The sequence below is a fragment of the Cyprinus carpio genome, chromosome A24, assembly GCF_018340385.1.
Source record: "Cyprinus carpio isolate SPL01 chromosome A24, ASM1834038v1, whole genome shotgun sequence".
NCBI classification, from domain to species: domain Eukaryota; kingdom Metazoa; phylum Chordata; class Actinopteri; order Cypriniformes; family Cyprinidae; genus Cyprinus; species Cyprinus carpio.
In genome coordinates, this window is record NC_056595.1 from 6,607,673 (window position 1) to 6,625,632 (window position 17,960).

A 17,960-nucleotide genomic window follows, 5' to 3' on the forward strand; every position below is an offset into this window, starting at 1 on the left:
GTGGTTCATGTTGATTTCATGTTGACTTTAAATGGATAAAATCATTTATAGAGACCATTCAGTTTATGTAAAATGATTTTTATTGCACTCAGATGTATTGCTGTAAAGCTTTACCGAAGCCTTTCAAACTATTTCTGCAGAATCATAAAAGAGGACGAGAAAAGACACTGTGGCAGTTTTGCCTGTTTCAAACATTATTCTTGGATATTTGCTGAATTCAGTGACACTAACATCATGTTCAGTTATTAGCAATGTAGATGGTTTTGTGCCGCTCAGTCAGCTCTACATCTGTCTCCAGCTGCTTCATTTCCTGCTCCAGACGCTCCTTCCTATATTTTTTGGGAGCTGTGTCTGTGACAACAGAGAGGCCCTGGTATTGGTGATGAAGATCGTCCCAGTTCTTCTTCAGAGCCTGCCAAAAGTCATCAAGTCATCAGACATTTACTTGTAATATATATAAAAAATATCGTATAATTCTTAAACACTACCATTTAAAAGTCTGAGTTTTTTTTTTTTTTTTTTAAGAAACTGATACTTTAATTAAGCAAGGATGCATTCAAATTGTTTTAAATGAAAGTATTATGAGAAGATGAGAGTAAAAAAATTTTACTTTCTATTCTAGCAAAAAGTAAGTTTCCACAGGAAATATTAAGCAGCAACTGTTTCTTGAACATCAGATCAGCATATTCATATCATGTGACTCTGAAGACTGCTGAAAATTCAGATTTACCATCGCAAGAATAAATCTTATATATATTTAAAATATATTCAAACTCAAAACAGTTATTTTTAATTGTAATGATATATTTCATAATATTACTGTTTTACTGCATTGTTGTTCAAATAAATGCAGCCTTTGTGGGCATTAAAAACTTGCAGTGTGTTTTACAAGAAAGTATTTCAGTCTTTCTGCTTCAAAATTTAATGAAAAAAAAAGTTCATTCATTAATTTATATTTATTCATATAACATTATCCATACGTTTATCTAAACTGAGGAACAACTTTAAATTAAATGCAGCTTTTGTGAGGATTTGAATGCTGCAAGTTCTGCAATGAAAAGCTGTAGAGGAAGACAATAGGCTTTCCATCATAACACTGGCTATAAACAATTAGAAATGGTTTCATTCAGAGTTTATTTGTATTTGATTACCTGAAGGATATTGTGGCGTTCTTCACCGGAAAGCTGTTTCATGGCCCCTTCTCTCATTCGTTCCTTGACATAGTGGTCATATTCTTCTTGTGCTTTCTTCACGTCCTCTCTACGCTGGATCAGGTACTCTGGAGTTTGACCATAGTCCTGAGAACATGCATAAAAGCAAAGCAGAGGCTTTTCTTACTATTTTTTACACTATTCAGTATGTACTGTGAACAGTATGCTTTGTATGCATGGAATACAAGAGCATCTGAAACATGAAGCTCAACATCCCATCTCTCTTCTCACCTTCTTCTTTACGTATTTGGGCACGAGACCAGAGTTCTCCAAAAGCTGTTTGTCTTCCTTTTTGGTACGAGCATACCCTAGCTGCGGTTTCTTCAGGACTGCCATGATATTCTCAACAGTGTTGGTCTTAATAAAGTTCTTGTTGGTATGGAGACCCATGAGCGGCTGGTCTGTTCTGCCAGGTATTGGTGGTTTACTATGTAGCTCATCATCTTCATATTTAAATTGCTTCTCTGAAACGGTACAAATAAATGATCTAAGCAAAATTAGGATACCTTCAGTGGTCTCAACACGTCTGCGCATGAAATTGGCATGTATGATTGTGATGATCTGTACTTAAAAAGGTCAGTATTATATATTAATTCTCAGAACATCTCAAACAATAAATGCAGGACATGTACTCTCAGGGAGTTTGGGTTCCTTGGAGTGTTTCAGTAGATATTTCTGTGGCGACGGCACATCCACTTCTGCTGGTCCCATAGTTTTACTGGGGGCTTTGTTCACCTCTTTCTCCAGCTTCTCCTGCTCCCTGAACTTTGACATGTACCTGAAAATGAACATATTAAGATATAAGAGATCTTAATGGAATAATTCCACAGAACATGTCGAGAGTTTCACCCCAAAATCAAAAAGAAAAAGAAAAAAAGATGAGATACACACACAAATGCTGGTACAAATACTTTACTATATATATATATATATATATATATATATATATATATATATATATATATATATAATGCACTACCTTCTAAAATATCAAATTAGTAAAAGAGAGAGATCACTTACTGTGGCCAAATATTATACCAATATTATATGATTTTGAATCAGTCTGAAACTGTACCTGGGTGCTTTTATGGGTTTCTCTTCCTCTCTGGGAATAAGATTATAGATGCTCTCGGGAGGATGTATTGTTTCGCTCATGATGGCTGATAGATGCAAAAAATGACAGAGAAACAAGAAAAAAAGTTGCCGCTGTTTTCAAGACAGTAACGTTAGTGTTTTGTTAGCGTTATGGCCATAGGCTGTATAAAAACCTAAAAAGTTTTATGTGTGTTGGAATAGGTTTTGTTTGACGATGGTATCTGTGTTGTTTAATGACAGTCTATTTTAAACACGTTTCCTCGTTTAATTTTCTTCCGTGTTAGTCAAACGTTTCATAATTTCAGTTAAGTGTAAATAACAAACTTTAAACACAACACTATATACCACACGCAATGCTAAATATTGCTAAAATAATTATTTAATTTTTATTATTTGAAGGTGAGCGTCAGGGCCGTGCACAGAGGGGTGGCCCGGTGGTGAGCCACTGCCCCTTTGCCCTCATCAGCTGAGGTGCCCCTCTCACCAATCCCTCCCTCATCAGCCCAGCTCAAAGCTGTCTGTTACCGCTGCTGAAGATCCGCTGATTCCGCTAATCCACTCTCCGCAGCATCACTCACAATCTGTGTCGCTCTCTGGAGAGTGGAGACCACAGGCCCCGAAGCTCGTTGCATTACCAGGTAGATGCATTACGATCCACATTAGTCAGTAGTTGATCCGCTGAATTAGTAATTAGTTGGTAGTTTGTTTGTTTTTGTTTTTGTCGGTAATTACCCGCCCTTTTAAAAGTGTTGTTCAAAATATCCATGTTCTTAGAATCAGAATGTCTAATCATATTATCGTACCTGGATAGATCTTATATAGCTATATAACACCAATTTTCTGTTGTTGGCAAACTTTGTAGAAAAAAAATACAAAATAAAATAAAATAAAAAAAATGCCTTCAAAAAAATAAGACAGAGAGAAAGAGGGAATGTAGGCTGGTAAAGGCAGTTCAACATTGGAAACATGAATACAATGCTCCAGCAAGCCAGCAGGTAAATCATCAAATAGAATATTTAGCAGTTTCTCACACTTTAATTCTTGTAATTAAGTATATTTCCCATTATAATCACCTGTTTTGTTACTAGTAATCTATAACACATCATATTTTATTAAAACCAAATTAATAGTAGTTAAAAAAATATAGTATAAATGTTCTAAATTAGTTGTTTATTAGTATATAATATAGATTTATGCAGTAATATATTAAATTAAATGTCTAATACTTATTGGGAGAGTGGGGTAAGATTAGCCATTTGTTACTATTGTGGTCCTAAAGATAAGGGAAAATGATGCAGAAGTACAGTGAAAGTATCTGTCCTTTCCAAAGAAAGTATTCCTCTCATTTTAAATGATCAGAATGTATCTAAGACAGGGTTCTAAAAAATATGGCTTCTTATAAAAAGTTTTCCCATGGCTCAGTTTGCCCTGGGTTTGGGTAAGTTGACCCGAGTCGAGTCAGTGGGTAAGATGCACCATCTGGGTGTAAAATGACCATCTGACCAAATCTGATTCAAACCCATGTGAAATAAATAATAATTTAAAAACTAATTTAAAAATTTCCTTTTACAAACAGTCATATTTAATTTCTTAAAGTTAACTTTAACAGCATGAAGTTAACCAACCAAATGAAGTTTAAATTTCAATATTTAATTGTTTGCATTTCTGAAAAAATATGTTGAACACCAAAGTTGTAGCCTTCCTAAAAACAGACTAAACAGAGTTTGTTGGCCATTAGTGACTACAGGTGGAGAGATATTTGTATTTATTTATTTTTATTTGTTTTCATAGCAATATCTGCTGCCAGAACTTGAACTGATAGTAATCAAAAGAGCCCACAGACATGTTATTGCTGAAAGGATACCACATGCGGTTAGGCAACACATCATGATAATATCTGTCAGAAATGTTATCAACACTATCAAAACAGTAGCATATAACACTAGTGCAGAGATCTGTAGAACAAGTATGTTATGTCTATGCTATTTCATATTGTAGTTAAATTTTCACAAAGTCATTCATAAGGGCACTAGACAAAGTTATCATCTATATACAGTAGCTATAGTTATTATAGTTATTACATACAGCCAAGTATGGTGACCCATACTCAGAATTCGTGCTCTGCATTTAACCCATCCAAAGTGCACACACACACAGCAGTGAACACACACACACACTGTGAACACACACCCGGAGCAGTGGGCAGCCATTTATGCTGTGGCGCCCAGGGAGCAGTTGGGGGTTGCTCAAGGGCACCTCAGTCGTGGTATTGCTGGGCCGAGACTCGAACCCACAACCTCAGGGTAAGGAGTCAAACTCGCTAACCACTAGGCCACGACTTCCCCTATTACTGAATGAATAATTATATACCCCTAACCTAAAGTAATGGCGCAATGTGATATAATTTAACAATGCTCATTCCTCAAACAGAGAAAACATCTTTCACAAACATCTACATATTTGTCTCTTTTAAAGTGTTTAGTGTATATGATGAGTGGGGTTATTATGGCACAATTCCCACCCAGACCACACTAATTTTCAAACCCTGGCTACGGCCATGGTGCCTTCCATTCCCTCAATGTGTTTCTCCTTTTCACAGTCTGGCAGAAATGATGGGTGGTTCCAAAAAACATGGTCACATGACAGTAAAAGTTTACAGTTGCAGAGATGCAGGGGGTGGGTCAACTTACCCCACTCTCCCCTACTTCCATTGAAGATGAGACAGAAGCAGGCTCAGAGAGTGAGGGAGAGCCCACTCTTATCAAAACATGTACAATAAAGTCCATTATTATGGAGTGTGCTATCTTCTCTTTTAATTGTATATTTGTAAGAACTGGATAATTTGTATTAACAAGCACCCACCCTCCTTGTGCCCCTTTTTTGGTTTGGGCAACTGCCTCTCGAATGTATGTGCACGGTCCTGAAGAAGTGTACAGTATTTTATTTATTTTTCTTTGCATTTTAAGGTAATATCATTTTTGAATGTATATTACAATTAGAAAATTGACATACATTTAAATTATTCATTTCACATTTGTACAGCATGGTGGGTGGATACAGTATTTAATGTACATTTCAATTCGAAATCGATTTATATATATATATATATATATTTCTTTTTTTTTTTTTTTTTTGCTGTCTAAATAATGAAAACAAATATTATTCGTTTTTTGTTTTATTAGACTAAAATCAACGTCATTGAGTATATATTTTAAATGCACACCACATCAGTCCCTAAAGTCATCATGAAATAAAAATTCACCCATTCATCTATTTTCTAAATGCATATTTCTTGTTGCAAATGATTCATCCATGCATATATTACTTTCTTTCTTTCTTTCTTTCTTTCTTTCCTTCTTTTACCTTGTAATTTTTAATCAAAATATCTTGATCTTCAAATTAATCGACACAGTCCAATTAATTCTCTCTGATGATGTATGTCAGGTTCTCCAAATTTAATCTGCTTAAACCTGCCACTGCAAGCTTGCATTAATCTGCGTACAATTTACTGTAAGTGCACTGCCTACCACCTCAGAATTCAATGAGTGGAACCAAGTCCCTGCCCTACATTTTTTTATTTTCTATAATTTGTTACACTCTGATGATGTACGATCACGATGTGGAAGAAAATATCTGTCGATCCTGTCCTAAATGGCACATTTTTTGTTGTGTTGTTGTGATTTATTAATATATTTTGTTTTTTAAACACAAGAGTGTGGGGGAGAGGTGTCTAGAGTCTTGTGGATATATACTTTTGTTGTGTTTTTAGTTCCAACCCTGGTCCAACATACAGTACCTGTCTGTAACTGAAGACCTTGTTTAGCTGGTTCAGGTGTGTTTGATTGGGGTTGGAAAGCTACTGTGGTGAACTCTGCAGGACAGTAGCTTTACAGGAGCAGGGGTGTTGCATTTGTTACACTGCTTCTTTTAAAGACCTGGCACTGCAGTTAATTCCTCAGCTGTTCGCCCACTGCCTTCCACAGAAGTGCAACTACTTTATTCTAGTGGCCACATCTGGAGATACAGGAAGTATTGTGCTGAATGGCTTCCAGAAACAGTGACCGTGAGAGAACTGGTGTGGTTGTGTTCCTTCCTGAGAAAGGAGTGAGTGATATTCAGAATCTACAGATGACAGGATTTCAAGAGGGCAAAGCCAAGTCCATCAGCGTCCTGTCCGACTTTGACTTCTGCCAGAGGACCATTAAACGAATGCTTGATGGGACATCTAACTGTGGAATATGCCACAGTTCTAAGCACAGCAAACTCGATAAATTCGGCTCCACTGATTTACTGAGGTGGTCTATCACTGCTCGGCATATATGGACCTGCTAAGAAATCACACATCGACGTTTGGAGACCCCACTGACGTGTGCATCCCTACTGGAAACTTTGGTAATGCCATGTCAGCCCTGTTTGCCAAACAAATGGGAATCCCCATACCGAAGGTGATCTGTGCATCCAATCTTAACTGCATCATATCCGACTTCATTGCTAGTGGAGAGTATGATCTCAGCATCAGGAAGCTGCTGGATTCCAACTCTCCTGACCTTGATATCCTAAATTCATCCAACCTTGACAAGTTCATCTATCATGCATCCGGTGGGGATGGGAGTCTGGTCAGAGATCTGTTTTTGAATCTAGAAAGAGATCTTTTTTTTCTTTAAGTATCAGAGACTTTACAGCAGAAGATAAATCTCGAAGATCAAGCTGGTTGTGCTCAGAAGATGACTGTTTGAGGGCCATAAGGGAGGTGCATGCAACAACAGGCTACATAATAGATACTCACACAGCGGTTGGTAAAGTAGTCGGCAATCGTATACATGACAAAAACTGCCCGCTAGTGATATGCTCCACTGCACACCATGGGAAGTTTGCGCCAGCTGTCTTAAAAGCCCTTCAGTGTCAAAATATCCCACAAGACCCTGTTAAACAACTGGATAAACTCTGCACCATCGGATGTCTAGAACAGTTGCATGAAGCTCTGCTGAAGTGCATGAGAGACAGCGGAGATCATCCACATAAGATATTCCAGGCTGACTATAACAAGCTTGCAGATAAAGTAGAAGCTGTGATACAAGACTCATTTCTGAGAGTCCAGTGACCTATAATAACTGCAGATGTCCACTAGATGGTGATGTCTGTCAAGAAACCCCAAACATTATGGTCACACTTCGTCAATTTGAACACAAGGTGGCAGTAATGTAATGGGATATAGTTTCATTCCATTTCATGTTACCCAAGTCCATAAATTAGCCTTACTTTTGACTTTTTCCCAGTCTCGCAAAGGTTTTATTACAAAATGTTTTTATTTTATGCTGATAGTTGCTAAATTACTGTGACATCTTACAGCTACATAATAAAATATTACTAGGTGACAATATAACAATTTATTAATCATTGCTATCATATAGCTGTTGTTGCTATGTGTGGCTTATTGCTTTAAGGGTTTAAATATAAATGAAAAAAAAAATTAAAAAAAAAATTAAAAAAAATATATTATATAATATATATATATATATATATATATATATAATATAAAGTATAGTAGTTCATATAAAAGTAATAATACTGTCATCATTTACTCACCTTAATGTTATTCCAAACATGTATGACATATGTTTGTATGTATGATGTATGTTTCTTGTCAAACACAAATTTCGAGTTATCACTGTTTTGTTTTTTTCTTCCATAAAAGTCAATGGTAACCAAAACTGTTTGCTTACCAACATTTTTCAAATATCTTCTGTTGTACAAAAAGAAGGTAAGCCATAAAGGTTTGGAATGACACAGGGATGAATAAATGAGGTCATAATTTATTTTTTTTATGTTAACTATCCCTTTAATTTTTTTGTATTATTGAAGAAGCTGATAGATCTAGTGATAAAAGTCGTTTGCAAAGCTGACTCAAGCACAGGCAAAAATTGAAATGTTTCAGTTGGGTTTTATTTAAACCATTCACGATCTTTCCCAGATAAAATAAAAACACCTTCTTAAATGTTTACATAACCTTAGAGGTCGTCATCTTAAGGTCATGCATGTAAATGCACTCATTTACTTTATTCACAAGAAAGCAGGACATCAACATTGAAGGCTTTCAGTTTATTTTGGTTACTTACATATTCATCCTCTTTTCTCCAAGTGAGGAAAACAAATAACAAAGGTGATGATAAAATAGTTTGTATTCTGAGAGGTGCCACAATATGACTGTTCTTGCTGAGTCAGTAAACAGCAATCCCATTATTCTCTTGGTCCCATGTGATGTTTCATTGCTCATTTCAGATCGTAGTGACTTCTGCAGCTCTGCTCTGCACAGGAGAACTAAATACCTTCAAATGCTTTATGTACAAGAAACACTCACATATTCAGAGACTTAAATGATATTTGAGTAACATTTATACATCAAGCAGACGAGACTGAGATCTCACTCACAAAACTACCAGAAATGAAATGCAGGTCGGAACATTCAAGCCATTAAAAATACTATATAGATATTTGACCATTTTTAAAAAATAGCTTTTGAGTTGCAAATGGTTTTTCAACATGCACTATGAATGCATCAAGATCGAACATGAACATTTCATTCAAAGAAAATAAAATAGTTCATCCTCAAGTACTTTTTATAGGCAAAAGTTACAACCAGTGACTGTTCATATACAGTACTGTGCAAAACATATAACAATGCCATATGTGACTTAAATAATGAAAATGCCACTGCTGTAATGTGAAACATTTGCACAGTACTGCATGTCATGAGCATTAAAGGGACTGTATTCTGTCATAATTTGCTCAACCTCATTGCAAACCTGTATGACCAACTGTACTTTCTTCCATGAAACACTGAAGGCTTGTTTCCATTCAATGACTCCATTGACACTCACTGTACTGAAAGAACAGCTTGAGCATTCTGCTAAACACCTCTTTCTTCTTCTACAGAAGAAAGTCAGTCATATAGGTTTGGAAAGACACAAGAGTTGAGTAAATGTCCGAACTTTTGTTTCAGAGTGAACTATCCCTTTAACACAGAAGTGTTTCCTACCCTACTTTCTGTAATATACTTTTTATGTACAGATTTGTTTTGGGCATGAATTAACAAATGTTCTACAAAGTGTCTGTAAAGCCTTAGAGGGGCTTTAGTTTAATACTGAGGTACTGTTGAAATCATACATTTTAATTTCATGCTCCATTACTCGATCCTTAAAGTGGATGGAAAACCGCTATTAGCAGGATGTGAGCGAGTTTGTTTTTGTTGATGCTAAAACAACACTGGCTCACAAAGGCGCAAATGAAAATAACTGTGTCATCGTAATGCTATTACAGACAATAATAATGCATTCCGTGATGTCATTGACAATGTAACAAGAGCGTTTTAGATACAGGATTTTAATCAATCCAACATAAGCCTTGAATGACTGGTGATATTCACAAGGAGGCTCCTTGAAAACGATTGTTCGCCCCCGTAATAAGGCACAGTGACTAAATCAACATAGAGTGCTTTCTTCAGCACTGACAGACCATCACTTCAAGGATACATGCGCTGAGAAGTGGGATCAACAGTCTTGTACAACTGTCATGGTCTGCGAGAATAATGAGGATCGTTTTTGCTCCCCTTCTGCTTGATGAAGTTTCTGCAATGAAATAATACACACCATCTAAATACCACACTTGAGGCTACAAGATTTCCAAGACTCGGACACGCTTGAACACTGAAAACAAGTTTTATCGATATCCAAGTGAATGGTTTTCATGTGCGACTTTACATTGCAACACCAGACACGAACACAATTGGACATAAGAAGACCTTTTGAACCACAAAATGACACATTCTCCCGACAACAACCCCCTTTGCCCAAAACATCAAATATCTATTTGAATCAAACACTGATTCAACTCTGCAAGTCCCACAGCTCTTAGGGATTCAAAGGCCATCACTCTCGGCGGTCAGTTAATATCGCAGCGTCTCATTCGTCAACTTGATGGACAGACCTGAGACTCCTAACACCTTCAGAAGCTCATAACTGGCCTGCTGGGCAGAGTGAGATGATATGGTGCCAGCCGGTTGCTGTGTCACGCTGCACAGCTGTGGTCTGTCAAGGGTTGATGTATAGTGAGGAGCACCTGAAGGGGAGCTGAGGCAGGAGCATGAGGCAGGGCAGACTCAGAGTCAGCATGCGACACCGGGAGGGAACTGAAAACTGGAGGGTTCAAATCTATGGGTTGCATATTAGGTGGCAAAAGGAGCTGGCTTTGTGCTTGGACATCATGGAACGGGTGAACTAACCCTCCTCTTCGCTCTCCTCTTCTAGCGCCTCCTCGAACACTTGGTCCGGGAGCCGGAAACACTCCTCAAAGAAGTTGACCAGTGATTGACTGAGGTGCTGCCTCGTTCCCTCATTGTGAATGAAGTGTCCTTCGTCTGGGTAGATCTAATGAAAGGCACAAGACAAGGTATTGAGCTCAATTATCACAACACTCCAGAACATCACGTCAGACTGATTCTGCTTTCACCCTGCATCTCTCTGGGGGTGAATGCAAGTCTGTTGCATTCATCAAACAATGGTGAATTCATCATTATCTATAATTTGTTTTACCCTTTTAGTTTTATTTAGCATGTGCGAGAAGAGTCTCTGTGCATTTATTGTATAGTATAGTATTGTATAGTATCAGGGTTCTCAGTGGTTTATTGAGACAAAAATTTTTGTATAAAGGTCTAATTTTTTTTATGTCTTTGAATTTTTTTGAATTCAAACACATTTGATTGTAAAACATACTCCAGTAATATGTATGTGTAGGGGTATATATGTGTGTGTTGTGTGTGTGTGTGTGTGGTGTGTGTGTGTATACTTTTAGACCAGATCAACCAGCTGTGTCTTTGATGATTGCTTACTATTTTTTTTAAGAAGACTTGTTTGAACAGTTTTGATGTGTATCCTAAAGAAGGCTGTGTAGCTGAAAACACTTAGATCTACACTTTTAAACAATTTTAATGACTTTTTATATATTCATCTTTTTTCGATACTCTAATAAATATATATATAACAAATCTGAAATCTAGACCTAAAACTATGATAGCCTAAATAAAAGAGTCACACTGAGTCACATACACCCAATGCATATGAGGCCATTACATTATGACTACTCCTAGCCTATAGCAATAAATGCACCTGACAACCAAATGGTGCCGCAGGTGCAGTTCACAGAGCAGTATATATGTTGCCGCAGGTGCAGTTCACACTGTCAGTAGAGAATTAATTGTCAGAATAGGAAAAGCTGATTTATCAGAGTTTGATAAAGGACAAATGTGTGATGACATGGCGCCTCGGAACTTCAATCTCAGAAACAGTGCGCCTTATGGGTTTTTCATTTGCCGCTGTAGTGATTATCTATCAAAAGTGGTGCACGGATGGCCAAATGACAAACCGTCGTCCGCAGCTTCATGATGCCAGAGGGGAGTGGAGACTGTTGTGCATTGTTCACAGTGACTTCAGGGTCACAGTGTGAAAAATCTACAACAGTGGTGACCAGGGCAATGTGCCACAGTACACGGTTCATCACAAACTTCTGTGTATGGGCCTGCGTAGCTGACCACCCAGCCAGGTCCCCCATGCTAACTGCATGCCATCACCAACAATGCATGAAATGGGCCTGAGATCATCTAGATTGGACGGTGGTGGCCTAGTCTGATGAATCAAGATTCCTGGTGCATCACATTGACAGCCCAGCGTGGATACAACGATACACAACCAACAGAGGGCTATGGCACCTGGAGGCACTGCTGGTCAGACACAGGCCAGCAGCGGTAGTGTTAAGCTGTGGGTGATGTTTTTTCTTGGGAAACTTTAGGTCCCATTATCCTAATAGCACAGTCCCAGAATCGTCAAAGAGTCAGGACATGAACCCAATCAAAAAGCGGGTTTATGCTACTGTACATCACCACTAACCCGCAATGTACAGGAACTGGAGGATCTGCTGTTGACATTATGGGAACAGATACCCTGGGAGACCTATTGCCACCTGGCTTGAAACAAAGCCTTGCAGCTGTTTTGTGAGCTCCTACAGGGTATTACATAGGTGGTCATAATGTAATGGCTCATTGGTGTGTGTGTGTGTGTATATATATATATATATATATATATATATATATATATATATATATATATATATATATATATATATATATATGACTGTCCCACAGAAGTCCAACACAAGTCACTGCTAAAATTTTAAAAATTACACAAATATTATTAATTACATTTTTTTTTAGGAAACATAAAATGCTAAATGGGAAATTAGCTTTATTTTATCCCAAAAAGGGTTTTAAAAATGTAATTTATAAAGTGGTGAGAAATCTTCTTTTCTTTCTCTTCTTTTTTTTTTTTTCAAAATTGCATGTCCAATTTTAGACATTGTTAGCGAGTAAATATAATTGGGCATTTCTTTTCTGTACAGCAATTTGACAGTAGAGAGAATGAACAAAATTTCTGAACTTCTTGATTTGACCACATACTTAATATACATTTGGAGAAACATTGTTAAACTGTGGTACAAATGTGTACTGAATCATGGGTTTGAACCAAACAATCAAAACCAAGTGTGTAAACATCCAGAAACTTTATTGTGTGTGTGGGCAGTTGTGACCCTTCCGAATAGATCATAAATTGAGAAGAACAGCTTGAAAAAGTGACGATCACACACATCCTGATGAATATATGCCTTAATTAATTCCACAGTCATTCAACAGCCAGCAATTAATAGCAAATCCATTATGGACCAGGAAGCAAAGAGAAAATCTCCTAGTGTGGGAATATAATGGGATTATTCAGCGTGTGGCTCATGAGAGTGGCCTGTATAATCTATTTAATTGAGCTGCATGCACTGAGTGTGTCTAATCCCACTGCTAGCAACAGCCGCTCACACTGCTGAATGATCGCAGAGGCTGAGATGCACAGTGTACAGTTAAACCCCAATTCATTTACTCCATAGATAAATTGATTAACAATAATTTATAAACCTTTACTGCCATTAACTCTGAGGATGGCATGTGAACTCTGAACAAATCAGTGTAGACAAAGAAACCATTTAAATGTGTAATTTCCAGTAAAGAACTACAATACCCCAATCCTGAAGAGAATTTAATGTTAATGTTCCCACGGAATGTTATTCATGGAAAAAGTGCTCAACCACAATCAAAGCAAACATGAAACATAAAGCTCTGTTGGTAATCTAATTTGACTGATTGATGATTTGATTCTCTGTGTATTTTGCAAAAATGTAAAAAAAATGTATTCTTTGATTATTTTTGAAATTCAAATCAAAGTTTGCAATGTGATTCATCATTCATTAATTTAGATTAGAACTTGAAGAATATTTTGAAAATGCTCTGCTGAAAATGGAAATAGAAAAAAAAAAATTCTGGAATCAAAGCAGCTGTAAAAGCGAACAATCACTGCTGCACAGGGTGATTTTTATAATTAAAGGTTCAGTATTTAATATTGACAACTAGCGGTTGGAAATAGATACTGCAGTGCAAATTCAAATATTGGAAACAGACATTCTGACACAGAATGCACATTTCAAGAGTAGAAAAACTGGCTGTAGCATTGTTTTTCATGCGAACTTAGCATGTTTCTTAAATATTTGCAAAAATTTTATGGTATCTATATGTTTTAGCACTGTCAGAAAATACATACAGCACCTTTAACTAAAACTAAAAAGTTTTAATTTATATAATTAAATATAAATATTAAAATATACATTTTTATTTCAGCTAGTTGCCAAGGAATCATCGCATTTTTATTTAGTTTAACTTGATGTACAAAAATATTTAAAACTAAAATAAAAATGAATAAAACTATAGACATCAAAACACAAAATCAGAACAAAATTACTTAAAATTTAAAATTAAAGAATTATTAGAATTAGAATTTATTTAAAAAAATATTATTAATAAAAATATAATAGTTTCTCAGTGATATTAAAATAACATTGTGGCTTAAAAATATAATAAAATAATGTAAAATAGTGTATACTGAGAAAAAAATAGTGTATACTGAGAACAAACTGCTTACGAACAAGGAGTGGTTCAACCGCCTTTAAACAAATAAAACTTAATCATAGCTTTAATGAGTATCAAAGTATTTACTTTTTAAGCACACAATATTTTAAAAATGAATGGAAATTTAGATTTGAAATTATAATAAATACCGCTGACATCCTGATGTGAGGAAATACAGTTTGAAACATTAAGCGTAACAAACCATGATATGACTGTTTCCTGTTTTCAAACTTTTTTTTTGTTGTTGTTTTTTTACATTCTTATTTGCTGCTTCTCATGTAAACATGCGCTTGACAAATGTCTTTGACCACTGCACTCATATCTTTTCCAGCATTTAGAGCATGAGCGCTGCATTTTAAGAACAACTTTTAAAAAACATGTTTCAAGATTTTTGAGTTAATTCCACTGCCATCACACAAACATTTTGTGTGAATTACCTCTAAATCTAAGAAACTAAGACATTTCTCTTAAAGGGGTCATGGATTGAGAAATCAACTATATAAGAGGTCATTGCACTAAAATAATATCCTGTAAGTTTCAGAACTGAAAACATAATTTTTACGGAAATAAAAGCTTTTATTGACACCAGGCCCAGTGAACGCCTGATCATGGAATGTGCCTATCTATAATAGATAGGTTAAACACCGCCTCCACAGAAGAATATCAATGCCTAATTCTTTAGCCCCGCCCACTGACTCAGGCATGACATAGTAGGGAAATAACATAAGTGGCGCTAAACCAGATCGAGCAACAAAGCAATAATCATGCTGTTGAAGATCGCAAAATACTGTGCAGTGCCTGGTTTTGGAAGAACACAGTCGGGCATAACCTTCCTACGGATTCAAATATTAGGATGTGTGGTTGAACTTTATTTTAAATGTTCATAGTTAGTTTGCTATGTAAAACTATTATCCAATCATAGCATTGGGTGTCTACTTCCAAGTCTTCAATGCAGCAGCCCATAAAAACCAAGCATTTCTCGAGCTGCCCTCAAAACCAGGGTAGAAAATTGACTATTACATATGGATTTTTATGTTTTTGAATGTAAAAACCACACAAACGTCATAAGCAGACCTCAAACAGCTGTATAAAATAATAATAAAAAGCCAGTTCATGACCCCTTTAAAGTTCTCAATATCTCTTACCTGCAGAGTGTAATTTGCTCTCTCGCTGATTAACCTGGAGATGAATTTGGCTGTGTGCTGAAAATGAACTTTTTCTAAAAGGTAAATGAGATGTTTTAGTTGACAAATATTATTTCTTTTACAAAGACATTGTAAGAAATAGAAAGTAAATGTACCATCTGCTGTAGGATGAATGATTAAAAACTTCTTATCACTGAACTGGGACGCTCTGTATGCAAGGTTGGCCATCTGTGGAAATATTAAAGAGTATACTGTAAGTGTTGTCAGGTAACAGTGAATACAAAATACAGATTATAAAAAGGAAGTGTACCTCGTATGGCCTCCGATCTGGCTTGGGAGGGCCTAGATATCTCTCTGAAGAAAGCTGAAGCTGAAAGCAGGAAATAAGAACGGTATCAGTCAACAGTGACATTTGTCACAGGCAGAGTTAATTTCGAGCATTTCCTTTGATAAAAAATCACTGCACGGCCATTTCACAATACACACTGACTTATGAGCAGATTTCTGTGCTGTTGCCACTGTGAGAGGTGAAGTATTGTTTATGATGAACACGCAGCATGCTTTCATTTTTCATCCCTCTTTTCCTTCAGAGTTCTTGGAGTGCTTCAGTCCTCCTGCCTGCTCTCAGAATACTGATGGGATCCACTGCCACGCACAAACAGGAAGCTATGGATGATGAATCGGACACTCCTCCTCCTCTGAGGCGTTCACACAGGATGCATTCTTGCCATTTTTCAATTGTTGGTTCAGTTGTTGGTGACATCTTGCATCACATCTAATCTCACTAATTTTTCAGCATCTTGCAATATTTTCAAGATATTGTGTCCAGGTAAAAATAGAACAACTGTGACCTCGATGAGGTTTTACAACAATGGAGAAGCAATCAGAAAAAGCTGGGGGTGGGACAAAAATTTGATGATATTTCCCATTCCTGATATCACACCTACATCTGTGATTTTTTGGTATTTTATCATCCACACAACATTTGTAAAATGTTCCCTGTTGGATGCTAAAAGGACATTCAGCAGATGTTTTGATTTAGAACTGTTGATTCTTTCAACAGATGTCTTGTGCTTACTGGAGATATTCATATCTAAATCTGAGGATCAGATGGACCCAAACAGTTCTATGTTCTCCTCTCTGCAGAGCTGTAGTCTGCCCTAATATTTAATACTGATTCTGCTCTATTTGTTGTGAGTTGTAAAGATAAACACTTTATGTTAAGGGACAATTCTCACTATTAACTAGCTTATTAGCATACATATTACTAGCAGACTGGTTGTTATAAAGCACATATTAATGGCTGTGCTATGACCATATATTAGATCCCTTAATCCTGCCCCATACCTAAACTAAACAACTACCTTACTAACTATTAATTACACAACAAATTAGGAGTTTATTGAGGCAAAAGTTTTAGTTAATAGTGAGAATTGGGCATTAAAATAAAGTGTGACCAGTTATATTTTTAGGCTGGTCCACCTCAGCAGTGTAACAGTACTGCGGCTCACACAACCCTGCCGGCCACTCTGATGTCAAGCCTGCCAAGCTGCGGCTCACACAAGCCTGCCAGCCCGCCAAGAACTCAAGCCTGCCGGCCACCCTATTCACCCGTAACTATCTGGAGGAAGAGAAATTGATGGCTCACGGCCCTCTTCCTCGCCTGAGAGTGCCCCCCAGAGCTCGCTCGGCTCCAGCCCCCGAGTCTAGCCCATGGAGGGCTCCAGTACCTGAGTATAGCCCACAGAGGGCTCCTGTTTTCAAGTATAGCCCACAGAGGGCTCTTGTTCTCAAGTATAGCCCCCAGAGGGCTCCTGTTCTCAAGTATAGCCCCCAGAGGGCTCCTGTTCTCAAGTGTAGCCCGCGGAGGGCTCCTGTTTCCGAGTATAGCCCATGGAGGGCTCCGGTTCATGAGTATAGATTACGGAGGGCTCCTGTCCCCGATTTTAGCCAAGTGAGGGCTCCTGTCCACGTGTTTAGCCAAAGGAGGGCTCCAGTCCCTGAATCCCCTCCAGAGCACCCTCAAGTGCCCGCTCCTCCACAGTGCCCTCAAATGCCCACTCCTCCAGAGCACCCCCCAGAATTCCTTATTTCCCCCAAGAAAGTTTATTGCCCTTGCATATGCCCTTGGCCATGGTGGAAGAGTTGGCTCAGGTCATGGAGGATCTGCTATGGCCTTCTGAGTCCTCTGATCCGCCATGGCCTCTGGAGTCACCTGCTCCGCCATGGCAACCTGAACTGCCTGCTCCGCCATGGCTTCCAGAGTCCCCCGCTCCGCCATGGCCTCCTGAGTCACCTGCTACTACATGGCAACCTGATCTGCCTGCTCCACCATGGCTCCCTGAGCTCCCTGATCCACCCTGGAGGCCTTCCCATGTCCCTGTCTTGCAACAGCCTCCAAGGGTGCCCCCCCCCATCCGGTGATATTGTGTTTATGGCGCGGGATGCGCCTTCCGG

At 37.7% G+C, this 17,960-nt stretch overlaps 3 protein-coding genes across 3 annotated transcripts in view; 1 reads left to right on the forward strand and 2 right to left on the reverse strand.

Annotated features, from left to right (window-relative positions):
- Positions 1-90: 90 nt before the first annotated feature.
- enkur (enkurin, TRPC channel interacting protein) lies at positions 91-2,488 on the reverse strand. Its single transcript, XM_042714123.1, has 5 exons — positions 2,287-2,488; positions 1,844-1,989; positions 1,443-1,675; positions 1,152-1,298; positions 91-412 (listed from the first exon to the last, which is right to left on the reverse strand). The coding sequence occupies exons 1-5, from the start codon at positions 2,364-2,366 to the stop codon at positions 239-241; spliced, it is 780 nt and encodes a 259-aa protein (XP_042570057.1). The 5' UTR covers positions 2,367-2,488; the 3' UTR covers positions 91-238.
- Positions 2,489-6,148: 3,660 nt separating this feature from the next.
- LOC109050181 (threonine synthase-like 1) lies at positions 6,149-7,649 on the forward strand (the record flags this gene model as incomplete). Its single annotated transcript, XM_042714126.1, is given in 5 exon segments — positions 6,149-6,360; positions 6,362-6,517; positions 6,519-6,594; positions 6,596-7,016; positions 7,019-7,649. Coding segments are annotated over 5 exon segments (1,254 nt in total), but the record flags the coding sequence as incomplete, so codon positions are not given.
- A 578-nt stretch (positions 7,650-8,227) lies between these two features.
- The window catches only part of dpp6a (dipeptidyl-peptidase 6a), a 177,181-nt gene continuing 167,448 nt past the window's right edge, over positions 8,228-17,960 (reverse strand). Inside the window, exons 23-26 of the mRNA XM_042714127.1 lie at positions 15,814-15,867; positions 15,659-15,731; positions 15,504-15,577; positions 8,228-10,729 (exon numbers count right to left, since the gene is read on the reverse strand). Coding sequence (XP_042570061.1) covers positions 10,580-10,729; positions 15,504-15,577; positions 15,659-15,731; positions 15,814-15,867 — 351 coding nt within the window. The 3' untranslated portion in view covers positions 8,228-10,579. The remainder of the gene's footprint in view (positions 10,730-15,503; positions 15,578-15,658; positions 15,732-15,813; positions 15,868-17,960) is intronic.